At 32.2% G+C, this 16,114-nt stretch overlaps 2 protein-coding genes across 2 annotated transcripts in view; one reads left to right on the top strand and one right to left on the bottom strand.

Annotated features, from left to right (window-relative positions):
* The first annotated feature begins 177 nt into the window (after positions 1-177).
* Positions 178-4,415, top strand: Cdc45 (cell division cycle protein 45). The gene is made up of 9 exons (XM_018453149.1): positions 178-372; positions 2,058-2,210; positions 2,301-2,510; positions 2,584-2,757; positions 2,836-3,074; positions 3,167-3,503; positions 3,576-3,970; positions 4,037-4,113; positions 4,192-4,415. The coding sequence occupies exons 1-9, from the start codon at positions 322-324 to the stop codon at positions 4,254-4,256; spliced, it is 1,701 nt and encodes a 566-aa protein (XP_018308651.1). The 5' UTR covers positions 178-321; the 3' UTR covers positions 4,257-4,415.
* A 55-nt stretch (positions 4,416-4,470) lies between these two features.
* Positions 4,471-16,114, bottom strand: part of LOC108725876 (nucleoredoxin) — a 14,980-nt gene continuing 3,336 nt past the window's right edge. Inside the window, 6 exon segments of the mRNA XM_018453150.1 lie at positions 4,471-5,495; positions 5,744-5,885; positions 6,060-6,148; positions 6,322-6,517; positions 6,689-6,789; positions 7,859-8,128. Coding sequence (XP_018308652.1) covers positions 5,265-5,495; positions 5,744-5,885; positions 6,060-6,148; positions 6,322-6,517; positions 6,689-6,789; positions 7,859-8,128 — 1,029 coding nt within the window. The 3' untranslated portion in view covers positions 4,471-5,264.

Here is a 16,114-nt window from a genome sequence, read left to right as displayed (position 1 = left end):
CTGATAGATTGAAATCGTGTTATTCCTATCGCTATCGCTATTCCCTCGCATCTTGGGCTTTAGGTCCATGGGTTAAATACGATAATTTTACGGCCCTGGTACGATCGGCTACCGCTTCTAGGTTACTAACACTGCTGCCGACCACCACCGACCACTGCCGACGGCGCGACGGCAGCCGCGCGATCGTCGCGCGCAACGGGACGCCGTGTGCGGTGTGATCCGACCGTTTGGATTTTTCGCGCTAAATCACCCGTTTTAAGACCCGCGCGCGAGGCCGTCGCAAAAACCTGCGATGTTTCGCCTGTCGTAGACGGTCGCAACATGTTCGTGACGAACCTGAAGAAGGATTTCTACGATGTGATACAAAGAAGCGTGAGTCGACGTTTCGTTCTGCCTCACGGCGGTATATTGTGTTTTCGTTGTATATAGGTTACTCCGCAACCTGCTTGCACCGTCTCTCTTCTCGAACCCTCTCGGTTGCCATCTCGGCTTTTCTGCAACGTTCCGATCACTCGCCAGGCTTTTTCATTCTTTCTTTCTATATAAATTATGCAGTTACATAATTTTTTCTTTTCTTTGAATGATTGGAGACGCGAATCGCGTGGAAGTCTCTAATCATTTCTTTGTCTTTTTTATTAACAATAAATGTACCTATTATTGATAAAGTGTATTTATTAATAATAAACATAGCGTGTATGGCCTCTTATAGACTTTACAACAAATCATTCTTTAAATTAGGTTTATATTTTAATTTAAAATTGTACATGATTCTCTCTCTTTCCTTTGGATAAATAGAAAATTGTATCATACATGTCTGACTCGTATTTTCTATTTTATATATATATATATACAATAATAAATATAATAAATAAATCTGACGTAAATTATGTATCTGTTTATTATACACTTTACAATAAATAATCCTTTATTAAATCTATACTTGCATTGATAATTAAAGACTTTCTTTTGGATTGGACAAAATTTCATACATGTCTGATTCTTTTCTTTCTTTTTTAACAATAGAAATATCTTAATATTAAAATTTGTTTTTTAATGGTGGACATAAATTGTATATGTATTTATTGTATGCGTTACAATAAATAATTTTTTATTAAAAATTATATTTTTTGTAGATAAATATAGTCCTATCTTTAAATAAATAAAAAGCAGGGTTGGACAAGTTAACTTTTTTTTAAACTAAGTTAAGTTAAAGAACAGCCTTGAAAATTTAACTTATTTAAAATACAAATTAATCCATAATGAAATTAATTGAATTAGAAGTTAAATTAATAAAGAAACGTAACTGAAAAGTTAAAAGTTAAATTTGATTCGAACGAACAATCCAAAAAAAGAAAAGAAAAAATTTTACTGTTTTATATAATTTTTCATATTTCATATTTTTTTTACACAGCATGTTCATTAAAGAATCACTTGTTATTTCTGTTACTGCTAACAATTATACGATATAAAAGACATAAAATTACTAAATTATATATTCATTATTCCCTCGCATCATGTCTGAGGGTTAACTTCAAAAAAGTCAAATTAAAAGTTAATAGTTACCGATAAAATGTAACAAAATTAAGTTAAAAATTAAAAATCTAAAATGTAACTAAGTTAAGTTAAAATTAATTAACTTTTTAATTCAACTTTTAACTTTTTAATTTAGCACTACCCAATCTTGGTAAAATCATACATATATGATTCTTTTATTTTTTATTAATAATGAATGTAATGTAACAATACATCTGTTTTTATACTTTATGACAAATGATTTTTTATTAAATTTATATTATGTATTTATATATATACTTATATATAAAAGTTATATTTTTGTTTAATAATTACCTCGAGAGAATTACCTCGTGTTTGATTTTTTATTTTTTATTACTAATAATCGATGTAAATAGCATACTGTTATATGCTTTACAATAAATAATTCTCTTTTAAACTAATATTCATGTATAAAATTAAAAAATATAGTATTATTTAAGTATTATTCAAATAATTCTGTTAATAAAGTATGTTATAGAAATTTCTAATTTTTTCCTTTGCAGAGATGTTTACTTCTAGTGAACTTTGATGTTGATGCAATCTGTGCCTGTAGAATATTGCAACAACTTTTAAAAAATGATCATATGATATATACTCTTGTACCTGTTCGAGGTATTCAGGATATGATAAATGCTTTTGATGAAAATTGTGAAGAGGTAATATCCATATTCAGAAGGATTATCCATATTCATTATCACATTAACAATGATAATTAATTAACAATAATAATTCAAGAAAAATTTCAGATAAAGAATGTTGTTATGATAAACTGTGGTGGTACTCTAGATTTAGTGGAATTACTTCGTCCAGACGAATCTGTGGTATTTTTTATTCTCGACAGTCATAGACCTTATGATTTAACTAATATATATTCAGAAAGTCAAATACGTATTCTTGGTAAACCCGACGAAGACAATGAGATTCCAGAATATAATGATATATATCGAGATGATAGTGTATGTAACAAATTGTTTCGTTTAGTCCAATTCTCTTTTTCTATTTTCTGTAATTCTATTCAATTATATTCAGTCAGATGAAGAGGAGACAAATGATGAATCAGACGATGAAACTGAAGGCAGGCAAAGTAAAAGGCGAAGGTTGAATGAAGAGGATTTATTAAAGCGAAGCGAACGAAGAAAATGGGTTGAAAACAGAGAAACAATTCTTTTTAATTATTCACAATATAGTTACTATGGCAAATCAGTATGCATTATAATTTATGATTTCGATAACAATAAGGATATTCTATTTTGAAAACTTACATATTTTGTTTTATTACAGAGCGCAATAGTGGTGTTTGAAATGGCTTGGAATATGTCAAAGGATAATTTAGACATGGCATGGTGGGCCATAGTTGGTTCCACAGAACAATCTATCCTCAGCAAGGTGGAGTCACGAATAACCGTTCTTGAGGAAGGTTCTCTTCAGGCACATGTTTCAAGATTAACACATAGACAAGGTGTTGATATTGATAAGCAACAGCAGCAGCAGAGTATTGTTAAGGTTACTTACGATAAAGAGTATCCTTTCATATACTATATATATAATTCATTTTCTACTTAATAATTGAATTTGACATATGTTATATTAATTTCTTAATGATAACAAATAGTCTGCAATTAGCATTATATCGTCACTGGACTGTTGAAGCCAGTTTGAAGTATTCAATGCCAACTGCAGTGTCATTACGTTTATGGTCTATTAGAGGAGAACAGCGTTTGAAGGAAGTTTTAGCTGAAATGGGATTACCTCTGGTGCAATCCAGACAATTATTTCGTGCAATGGATCTTACTTTTAGACAAGAATTTAAGCAGATGGTTGAAAAATTAGCTGGCAAATATAATGTCAATAGCATCATTGGCACTAGTTTTACTCTCCAATATGGTTATCGTTTTAAATATTGTGCATCAGATATGGTATATGCTATGTTGGCTTTGCTGGATTCGACGGTAAATTAGCAGTCATTAAATATGGTATGTTATAATATTTTTTTAAGTATATACATGATCATACTTTTACAGACGAAGGACAGACAACCACAATGTTGTCTCTTAGACGCGCTGGACTGTTTATCACGTACAAAAAAGGATGTTTTAGAAAGTGGCATTGAAAAAGCAAAACTTATGCTTCATAACATCTTTAAAACTGCACAAAGTATATTAGAAACTAAACAAGTAAAGAATTTTGGTTCCTTTTTATATATCAATGTGCCTGATGGAAATATAGATAATTATTTATTTGCGCATCCTCATCCTTTGATTATGCTGGCCCAGTTTGCCCTCAAAGCATATGTAAATTCTTCAAGAAATAGACGCGCTTCTGAATGGCCTCTTGTGGCTTCCGCGATATTTGACGCAGAGGAAGGATCGTGCCTTCTTGTTGGTATACCGCCAGTTTGTGAAGATCAACCCAGAAGGTAATATTTATAAGTGTAAACAAAATGTAAGATTTATATTATTTAATCATGATGTTTTTGTTACAGTTTATTTGGGAAAGCATTCGAGCAAACTGCAAAGAATAAAAATTGTTACATTGAGGCAGACTACTTTGATAGTACAAGTAAGTATGAAGTAAAATTTTATGAGCTACATAAGTCAGAATGAAATTTATTATATTGAACATTTTTCCTTTTTACAGTAATAAGACTGAAAATCGAGGAAAGACCCAAGTTTCTCGATGCTTTAGCAGCACTCCTTGCGTAATATCATCACAGATATATAATTATCAAAGATGGACAATATATGACAACCATTAATTAAATTTTTAACTAATACGACTATTAAAACAACTCGAAGCACTTTATTGCTCATGACATATGGTGCCTTTTTTTTAAAAACGCAAATTGTACATTTTTTAACCAGCGACGGTAGTAGCTTTATAATTGTAAAATATTTAATATATAAATTAGGACTGATATGTGAATTAATAACATCGTGTGAGTATAATGTATGTTGTATAAAAAATACTAGGATACAACAAGTGATAAGTAAGAAAAAGATTTAAATAATATTTGCATTAGTAATTTAAGAAACATGATACTTTTATAAAAACAACGAACTTGACGGAGAAACTGGAAAAAACGCAGATATAAATAAAGTCGTTTGCTACATCGAACAATTGATATGATGCTCATCATTACCTACATGTTAAATTTATACAAGATAAATATGTAGTTATACAAATATTGTGTCAAATATTTAAATACCGACAATAATGTTGCTCACATATAAGCTACGTAACAATGAATAGGCTGTCTCATAAATACAAGAACTTCCAGTGCGCTTATCCGGTACTTATTTAGTAATTTATAATATATTAACGTATCCGTGTGCATCTACGTACACTTAAAAATACAATTTGATCGACTTAGTTTTGACTGATATAATACATATTTTTTTGTTTCATCCGCGAAGAATCGTAAGAACAAGACTGCGTTCGGAAATTTTACCCGGGTACATCTATATTCTTTATCTTTGTTTAATATTTGATTAACAAGGATAAAATGATACACAGGTGCATCCGGATAAAATTTCCGAATACATCCCAAGTACAGCCTATACACGCGAATCTCTCTACATGTAAAGAACGACGATATCACAGAGACAGGAATAAAAAAGAAAGAAAGAAAGAGACATTTTTTGTTTGAACAACTCTTATAAAATTTGTCAAGTACAAATTTTGTGTGTACCTAATTAACGTTTTATATGACTTTAGGCCGGCATACGTTCGTTTGTTTTTGATGTTTTATGCACTGCCGCTATTTTATGTATCGGCAGTTTGTTATTGAGAAATCCATCGACAAACTGTTGTACAGAGTCCACGGTAATCTCAGCACCGTATTCCATTACAACATACAACCCTCGCGGAATATCGATAGCGGTTAAAAGAGGTACTGCATCATCCAAACTAATGAATTCACGAAGAATGTCCGATGTTTCACACTGCGACAAAAAATCATTAAATTATAATTATATCACTTTACTATTAAATGTGAATTAATTCAAAAATATTTCATATTTAAGAAATATTTGCAGTTTTAGTATATTTACATTTTGTAATTATTAAACTTTTTTTATTTTCATAAATATTCGAAAATCATATAAAAATTGTATTAATTTATTAAATTACAATATCTATTTAATTCATATGTCACGTCCTATGTCTAGGTATTCTATATGTATGTACTTACATCTAAAGCTATGTAAAACTGCAAAGAATCGTCATCAGGATCATCATAATTTGGATCATAATCGGGTTGATCTCTTCTATACGCTTGTGCAGCTGGTAGTAATACGCTTTCTCCAAATTGAATCTCACAATCTTCTCCCTCTGTAAAACGGAAGAGCATTACACAACTTTGTTCTTAGTATATTTTCTGATTCTCACTCTAATTCTTATATAAAAAATTATGTATATGTATTTACATATTTACGTATACATATTTACGTATACATATATTTATATATAATTATATATTTATATATTTTATTTATATCATCTTTCAGACAAATAAGATAATAGCTGGAGCATCATGTAACGACGTAGCATACTTTTCTGTTAAAATATTCACTAATCTACTGCTCCAAGGAAAATTCTGAAAATTTAGATAGTTTTTATAATATTAACAAAATTAATTATTCTGCAATAATAAAAACCTCAAAGTATTTCATAGATATATATAGATATACTTTTATAATTTATTTTATTTTATTCTTATTTTTTTTACTATCTTTTATAATTAATTTTTTAATTTTTTTTTCAAATTACCAGTCCCTCTGGATCCTCAATTAACTCGGCGCGCCCATCCAGAGTAATTATATTGTCACGAGGATCTAGAATGACCAGAGTAGGTATTGCCTGAACATCGAAAGCTCTTGCCAATTTTCGACGTCTTTCTTCTTGATTAAAAGGTATCCTCAACCAAGGCATTGTTTCTGTGTATGCATTGTAGGAATCCTCGCTCCTAGAATAAAAACACACCATTGAAATCTTTTATAAAGAAAAGTATGCGATGAAAGTAAACGGACAACAAATATAACAATAAATATACAGAAAAAATATCCATTAAATGAGAAGAACAAAAATATCTTGGAATGAAATGCAACGATTTAAAGAGTGTATTATGAAAGTCTACCTGTCCGAACTCACGAAAATTACTTCAAAATCATGGCCTCTCTCCTGAATTCGTTGATACGTATCCACAAGTTGTGGGGTGAATGCTTTACAAGGCGGACACTAAATTTAAAAAATCCAATGTATCAATAACATGATTTAAATGCGTAACATAAGCATTTGTAATCAGGAATACATATAATCAAATAAGTATTCAAATAACTCAGATCGAATAAAAAGCATCTTAGAAAAGATTTTACATTCTTCTGTAGTCAAAAGAATATAGGATTATTTGAATAATCAAGCTAATTAAAAAATTAACATTCAATTTTATAAGAATATTAGCCAATTATAAATGGTTAGCTTCGGATTATATTTCTCTTGAAACGGATATGTATATGTCAAGGTTGGGAAGTAACGCGTTACTTGTAACGACGTTACATTTTCTTTAGTAACGAGTAACGAAATTGACTCCGTTACTCTTGTATCATTACTTTTTTATAGGTCACGGCCGTCACGGACAATAAAGATTGTAAATACTAAATAAACAAAAAACTTTTTGCGTATTTTTGTTTCATTCACTATCCTGCTTTAGCATAAGAACACTAAAAATTAAAATATCTATTATATAATAAAATACCACAGAATAAAATATAAATATGTAAAATATTAATAAAAGATAAAATGTTCAAAGATAAATTCTAAATATTTTATGTTATTTATTTTCTGTGTCTTAGTATTGTCTTAGAAACATGTTTTGACATTTAAAAAAAGTGTAATTATACAGAAAACAGGTTTATTCATCGATTTTGACGAAAGAATCATTCGACGCGTTTTTGCACGAAATAAATGAATCTGATAGATTTCCTTACCTCAATAATCATCAACTTTAACCATTAATATCTCGGTTCACCGGGCAGAGCGACACTGATTTTTTTGCCAGATTTCATGCAAAAACGCGTCGAATGACTCTAATTTCATCAAAATCAGTGAGTAGACCCGTCCCCTGCATAATTACAAAAAAAAATAACGAAAAGTAACGATTTTTCATCGTTACTTTTAAGTAACGATAACGAGTTACTTTTAAAAAGTAACTTTCCACAACCCTGGTATATGTATATATGTATTCAACTAAAATTGTCGCAAGAAGCGATGAAACATTTCTAACATTCACTTGGGTATCATAGCTTACCCAATGTGCACTGAAGTAAATCCCCTTGAAACAGTGGCGAAGCTCCTCGTGCAACATAGGCTCATTACTGTCACGTGCACCGCACGACAGGAGAGGTCCATCCTCGAGAGCAGCTTTCGGATGTGGAGGTCTCCAAGGGAATTCTGTGCCGGTAGGATCGGCGATAGTTCGCTCAACTCCTCCTCTCGTCACAATGGACCCATTGGACGTTTCCAATAAAATCAACGTCGGTACGCCCGCCTTTATCCGATACCTTCGAGTCAATCTGGTCTGAAAAAGATTAATAATAAAAGATTACGAATAACAATCGGATGGCAGCGATAAAACATTAATTGCAAAACTGAAACTTCTCGAAAGGCCTGATTATATAATAGTCCTTATCATGTAGTTAAAAAAGTAAAACCGTAAGACAAATCGGAATTGCGATAAAATATTTTTTAAATGTACAGAAATTTTGTATTTCTCTTTTAAACGATACTTTTACGTTCGGCGGAACTTGTCAGACGTTTAATCATAATGTTTCCTTTTAATTTCGTGCCGTTGAAAATCACGCATATCGCACGTAATATCTGATATTTAATACGGTCAGTATGTGCAGGTATAATTAACATGCTGCAGGAATGAAGGAAATAATGGTCTCATTCAATAACACCAATAAACAAGATGCGCTAAAAGCGTATTTCTCCAGAGATGTTCTGCAGTAATAATCACGAACAGCTGCAGTCGGAATTGCATTAACGATGCAAGCGATATTACCGTACGGATGATATTACTCGAGGAGTAATAAGAGTAATGGAATAAGAGTAAATGGAATAAAGCTGCACATGAAAGGCAATTACTGACGAAAATATATCAGTTTATCGTATCGTATGTAATAGTATCATTTTTCTCAGTAATTTGCTAAATAATAAATTTTCTATTATCTTTTTTTCATTGTTATATTTATAACGATAATATTTTACAATATAATACGTTCGTAATCCCGTGGTGGAATATATTACATATTTTTACGTATATTAAGTTATTTTACATTTGCAGTGAAAATCATAATTTCGAATTTTTTATGCTGCGCAAGATTGATTCGTTATCTGTGCTAATCATCAATTGATTTTTTAAAGGAAAAGAACCAAAAGTGAGAAAGTTTTCAGCTTTTAACAGTTTTTTTTCAACAATTTTTGCATTATCCTTCATTTTTATCAACACGGATTAACTTTAATCTCGATTTAACTTATTTTTTTTATAATAAACTTAAAAGAATATAAAAAATACATTAAAGTTAATCTATGATGATAAAAATAAACATGTGACAATGACGATTTCGATCAAATGCTGATTAACTTATCTGTATTTACTTGTCTATTTTATAAATGTGGATAAATAATCAATTTTTTATGTTTAATACATGGATAGAAAGATTATAACTAGAAATAACGGATTATATTAACAAATTTGCTTTACGCAATTCTGTCGGTTGAATTAATCTTTAATTAAGTTAATCGAAGCTTGCTTAATGCTTGAATTCGTCATCGGAATATTCGAAGCGCATGTTGTCTGCGCGTTATGATTAATTAATTGTTCATTTTTTTCACTTCGTTTTGTTAAACGACAAAAAAATTAGTGATTCTATCCATGTTAAAATGACATAAATATTATTTGATAAGTTAATTAAGTTAATCGGAGTTAGATCAAAAAGCGAGAATCAAAGTCACCTGAAGGTATTTATCTTATGGGTGCCTCGATTAATGTTTTCAAAGTTACTTTGCTTTTACTTCCGTTTATTTTCGATATTAACGCCTTAGTTATAAAAAAAAATCTCTTATTGATTTATACCGCACCCCCGCAAGAAAAGTGACGTAAGTCGGAATTTTTCGAATTTCGTATTATGTACGGATTATATTCTAAATATATGTATAGGCTTTTAATCAGGAAAAGTGGTACAAATTGAATTAAAAAATGCTTCTCCAAAAAATAACAAATAAAAATAGGAATAGTTTTTAAAGCAACATAACACCATAACGACACCACAAAATTAATATTTATTTCTAGAAAACTTAAAACAAGCAATTTGTAATTAGATCTAAGTTACATAACTTAATGCTTAATATTGTCATAAAAAATATTTAGTTTTAAAATACGCAATTTTCTTTCCTCTCTCTTGTGTCACTTTTCTTGCGAGAATATTTCACTTTTTTCCAGGTTTATCGCAAGAAATAGAATATATTATAAGTTTATCTTTTTATATCAATGTGCGCGTGTGCGTTTTTTTTTCTAATATTAGGTATTTAATAGAACTAATTAAACAAAGTAACAGGCTCTATTTAATAGAATTCAATATTTAATAGAATACAACAACGCGTATTTTTCGCGTTGAACGAAACATAATATCTCAGGCTACATCTCCAGTTTCTTCGTCGATAAAACTCGCTGACGTAGCTTCTCGTCATAACCGTCGATCGGGTGTCATAATTCAAGCGAGAGGAGAATCCGCGCGCGCGCTCCATACGGAGTCTAAACCTTCCAATCTACCCCCGAAACTGCATTAAGTTGGCCGACCCTCTTCTGGAACATTCGGAGCCCTTCGTCTCCGATATCTCGAGGGAGGATCGGTCGGGATTTCTCGTATCGCGCGCGGGATGCTCCGTTACGGGTTACGGCCGCACATAAAGGGTGGAAGGAGGGGAGCACGGAGAGGGTGAGATAGAAGAGGCGTAAGGCGAGAGAGAAGGGTCTTGTAGCGAACACGATGGATCGCGCTTACGTTATCGCAAGTATAATACTTTTACCGGGAGAGAGAGAGAGAGAGAGAGGGAGAGAGAGAGAGAGAGAGAGGGGGGAGAGAAGGATGCAGAAGGGAAGCAGGGAGCTGCGCAGAGGCACGTCCCTTCATATATTTCCCGCTCCCGCGTCACGTGGTGCCCTACGACGTGATGCTTTCGCGCTCGCCCTCGCTCGGAGTCTCTCGAGCGGTCGATAACGCGTGCGTCCTCCCTTGCCCGCGTTGCTACCGCTCAGCGAACGACGCTGCTATCGTTATTTTCCTCGTTCAACTCTGTACACCGAGCGAGCATCCACGAGCACCCGTCATAAACGCCCGTCCATTATTAGACGAACCCTCACCAGTGCTCGACGGCGAAACGTTATCGCTCGAGATCCAAATTGAAATTGCTCAGAACGTTCGAAACTTTTTTACGGAAAAGTTCGATATTAGCTCCTTCATTTGGTAATTTATTTGAAACGTGGAAACGTTTCTGCTTATATTCCTTATATTCGACATCTTTAAAACTCCCCGACAGAGTAATTGCCTTCCACGAAGGCATTTCTTAATTCACAAATATCTAAATATTCTAAAGTATATACACGGGATAAGGAGATCTTATACATGAATTCGTCTACATCGGAGCATTTTCGGTCGCGTATCGTGTCTTAAATGAGTATTGAATATTCAGAATTAACAATCAATTTCTTGAATATAATCATATACACATAATGAAAATAATATAAAATAATATACATATTATTTTATTATAAATTAATTATTATCAGGAGACACGGTTTCGGGTGTCAAATGCTCGATTATTATATTTTTTATACATATATATATACAATATATATATATATATATGATTATGATGTTAACTTATTATCGAACCCTTACAGCACAAAGTTGCAGCAACAATGCTGCAACATTGCAGTAATATTGCATGTTGCAGTAATACTGCAGCGTTATTGCAGCGATATTGCTGCAAATTCTGTGCTGTATGGGAATAAATAATTAAATTTTACAAATTTTTAGATACGAGGCACGTACTAGAAAATGCTCCGATATAATCAAATTCATATGTGTCAAGGCATTTACGACCCCATAAATTACAATCTCCGTGCATACACTGGTGCATGCACTGCATATATCTAATATGACAAGCATTTGTAACGTCCAGTATACGTTCCCTATACCATCACGACATTGCACTCTATATGCTTTGTGTCTGTTTCTTTCTCTCTCTCTTTTCCTCTTCGTGTCTACCTCATCGTGTTTTCTCTCGTCGTAGAGCTTTTCCCTCTTGTTCATTACCAACAAAATCACCCTGGTTCGCCAGTGGAAGCGAGCAACCGAGCTAAAAAAGAACCGAGGGAGGATGAAAAAAAAAAAGAGACAAGAGAGATCACTTTTGACTGATTCGCACGCGTTCAATCGCCTCCCCCTCACATTCCCCCTTTATGTATACAGAAACCGCAGTCTAGTTCAACGCCTCTACTGCGTGCTCAACTGCAGCCGTCGCGACGACAGCCGCATGCTCTCCCTTCGGATTCCCTCTCGATTATTCAAGGGCGCTGTTCATAAGCAATGTCCACAGATAAGCGAATGTCGCGTGTAGATAGCTCGTTACGATCGGCGTGGGATTTGCCGCTTTTTGCAGGCTGGTGCGACAACACCATAGACAACACGAACGAGATCCTCTCCTCCCGCTGCGATAATAAATCTGAGATGTTTAATAATAAAAAAAAAAAAGAGGAATGGGACTTTATATCCCGGTGGTTGTTATCGATAAACGAGTCGCTCGGAACGAACAGCGACCGAATAGTCGACGGCGACACGTCGGAAGAGTAATTTCGCGTGACACTTCTAACCGACGTGTTAAGTACTTGTTGAAATGATCTGCCGAGAGATCTTCAACTACCCGTCACGTCTTGGATTTTCTCCTTCCAATCTTAGGTTGAGTATTTCGTTGATAAATTCAGTCGCGCTAATCGGAGTAATTTATACAAATTGAAATCCCTTCGATTACCTTCGACGGATGAGAGAAAATCGCTTTAAATTCATTCGTTGCTTCGCTATTTATAATCTATGAAGAGTATTCGATTATAAGGAAGGTGTAAACTGCCGCTGTAAAAAGCACGATCGCACTGCTCAAAGTTCCTCGTTGAGATTCATTTTTCCCCTGCAAATATAGGGACGGCTTTTCGTGCGAGCAATTTGTGCATTCACCATTTTTCCTTTGATCACAGACTAACAGGCCATGCACAATTCATAGACATGCAGTGTGATAAAAAAAAAATACAAAACAAATTGCAAAAGAAAACCGCGACATGGAGTAGCGATAAGATTTTGCTTATCTACGAACACATACATTTAACACTGCAGAATCAATCTTGATCAGGGTTGGGCATGTATTAAACATAACGTTCTATACACGATTTTTATACATATAATACCATATGTTATACGTATTATACGTACGTTTTAAACGTATTATTACGGTGACCATACATTCTTTATTGTAAAGGACAGTTTTTTATTTTAGGTAATTGTCCTTTAGATTTATTTGTTTCTTCAAAATTCAATTTTGTCCTTTATTTTTCTATATTGTCCTTTACTGTCTTTTATTTTGACATTATAGGAAATTCTTTTCTAACTAGAGTTCCAATGTCTATAATATCATATCAATGAGCAAATTTTTACGGGAAATATCTTACAATTTTATGCATATTAATACAATTTGTTTTTGTTAATTATATTTCTTAATTTTTTAATATCACACAACAAAGACAAAAATTCGTAAAAAGGCTATAGGAGTCAATCTCTGATTGTTGAAGATTTCGAGAAATATATTACATTAATACCATCTGATTTCGCTAATTAAATTTTTTAAATTAAATTTATTCAAACTAGAGTTATTTTTATTTTTTATTATTTTGAACCTTTTATTATTTCAGATTAAAGGTTTGTTCCAATACAATCGAACCAGTTTCAAATTATTAGAAAACTGCGCATTATCTCAATTTAATTATACTGCACTGAAAAAAAAGATTGGCTGCTGCAGCAAATTAGATGGTTAAATATGGCATAGCATTTTTAATTGGTTGCAGCAGCCAATTTTTGTTTGTGTTAGCCTATCGAAATCCTATACTAACATTGCTGATAGGCTAACGCAATCAAAAATTGACTGTTGCAGCCAATTAAAAATGCTATGCCATATTTTACCATCTAATTTGCTGCAGCAGTCAATCTTTTTTTTCTGTGTGTGCAATAAAATGTTATAATGCACAAATTTTTGACAATCACGAACTGATTTAAAAATATATAGGGACAAAGTCCTAAAATTTTCAGATTTGTCCTTTATTTTCTTTAAGAAAATATGGTCACCGTACATATCATACATACATACGTATTATATGTAAGAAACCACTCGCAACTCTAAATTGCCCAACTCTGATCTTGATACTTATTTTTTTTTTAATAATTATTAAAGCTATTCGAAACAGTAATTAATTGTCAAGACTAATAAAATAACTGACAATAATAATTGACAAATAGAAACAATGTCTTGAATATAACAATGTGTCATATGTATTCGTAAATTTATTAACATAATATTAATAAACTTGTGTTTAGATTAGGTGCTGATTGAAAATATTAACAACGATTTTAAGAGTATTATGTTTATTATATGAAATGTTAATTTAAACAATTACATTCAATACATATAACAAAATATGTTAATTCTTTCTTGTTTGTTTTCAGATATTCATTAAGAAGATACATGATCAATACACAAGAATATATAATTATACCGTATTGATAACTGATTAATAATTGCATGATAAATGAAAAATTAATCTCGTACGTTATGGAAAATTAATCCATCACGCGTCAAAATGGAATGATAGATCTAGGGAAATGAACCGGAAAGGAGAGAGAAATAGGGAGGAAAGGGAAGAGAACAAAAGAGAGAGAAAGAGAGAGAAAGAAAGAGAACTATTAGCTAATCTACATGATAACTTAATTAGCAAATTTCGAATAATTAGTAGAAACAGTCTAATCTATATCTCTCCGACCGCAATATTTTTGATTAGCATTTCGGCGGGTTGCTTTGTTGATTCTATCGTGAATAAACAATTACGTTGTGTTATATTGACGTACATCCGTCAAATCGGATACGATCCAGATCTAATACACTCAGATATTTCAAACAGAGCGTTTACAAGATGTTTATAAAAAGATTGCCTACACAGAATTTCAAATAAACACCGCTATGATTTTTGGTTGCGGATTTCTTTTTATTATGAAATGGATTTCGTATAGTAAAGATTCAATCGACTATTTCTTTAAAAAAAATTTGACAAATACTTTAATAATCAACATGCAACATTAAACTGCAAAGTTCATTCAGAATTAAATGAAGAACTCGTATGTAAAATTCGTGATTATATTTTGCTTCTTTATAATATATTTCGATGTCACAACCTCGTAAATATAAATCAAATTACGAATTATCAACGATGACATGATTTCAAATCAAAAGCTGATTTCTCTGATTAAAATTTAAAACGCAATTATATGAAAAGAAAGCGAGATGATTTGAAATTCCATGACTCTCGTTCGAATTTTCGGGCGTTTCGAGAAAACAGTGCTGTATAGCATAGTAACAGCACTTCATATTTTATGAACAATCTCATATGCACGAGCCGCATGAATGAAGGAAAACATACACCGTGCACAAACTCATCTCCGTCTTTCCATTTCTTCATCTTCCGAGTTCCGATTCTTTTCATTATCGCATGGAACGAAAAGGAACGCTATTTGAAGAAGATATGGGTCGACCATCCATCTGGAATAGAACTCCCCAGCCGTCATTCTGTCCCTTTTTTCCACACGGAGTGACTTTCTCGTTAGTGTTGTTTGAGGATAAAGACGCGCGTTTCCTTACGACGTGATTTCAAAATGTCGAGCTACCTTGCTGATTGAAACATCGAAACAATGATGGATTGCCTAGAAGTTATAGATTGTATTGCAGTCTAGTTTATTTTCTCGTGAAGATATATGATAGAGAGAAGATAGAAAAGTACTCTGAAAATAGGCGCGAAAAAGGCAAATGACCGCCGGAAATGATAAGCAATGTGATAAACGACACTATTAAATTTTGTTCGATAATGTTTCATCAAACTGCAGCGCTTCAATGTAAGACAAAAATATTGTATACAAAAAAATATTTTTTATTTTATGTAATTTAAGAACAAAATGTCATAGAAAATAATTCAAATGCAGATTTAAAGCACTATTTTTATGCCTTAAAATGCGTGATCAAAAACTTCTCTATGATTTTTTTCATTGAGATATTTAACTTTTCGTAAAATGCGACAACAATATTAGTGTCAAAATATTTATAAGTACTACTTTAGATACAGATTTGAAAATAATTTTGTTGAATCATTAAAAACCAAAATAATTACGTACACTGAAAAAAAGATTGGCTG

This window comes from Mycetomoellerius zeteki, unplaced genomic scaffold (assembly GCF_001594055.1).
Source record: "Mycetomoellerius zeteki isolate Tzet28-1 unplaced genomic scaffold, Tzet1.0 scaffold366, whole genome shotgun sequence".
NCBI classification, from domain to species: Eukaryota; Metazoa; Arthropoda; class Insecta; order Hymenoptera; family Formicidae; genus Mycetomoellerius; species Mycetomoellerius zeteki.
The sequence above is the reverse complement of the archived record's forward strand: the minus strand, read 5'-3'. Positions and strand labels throughout refer to the sequence as shown.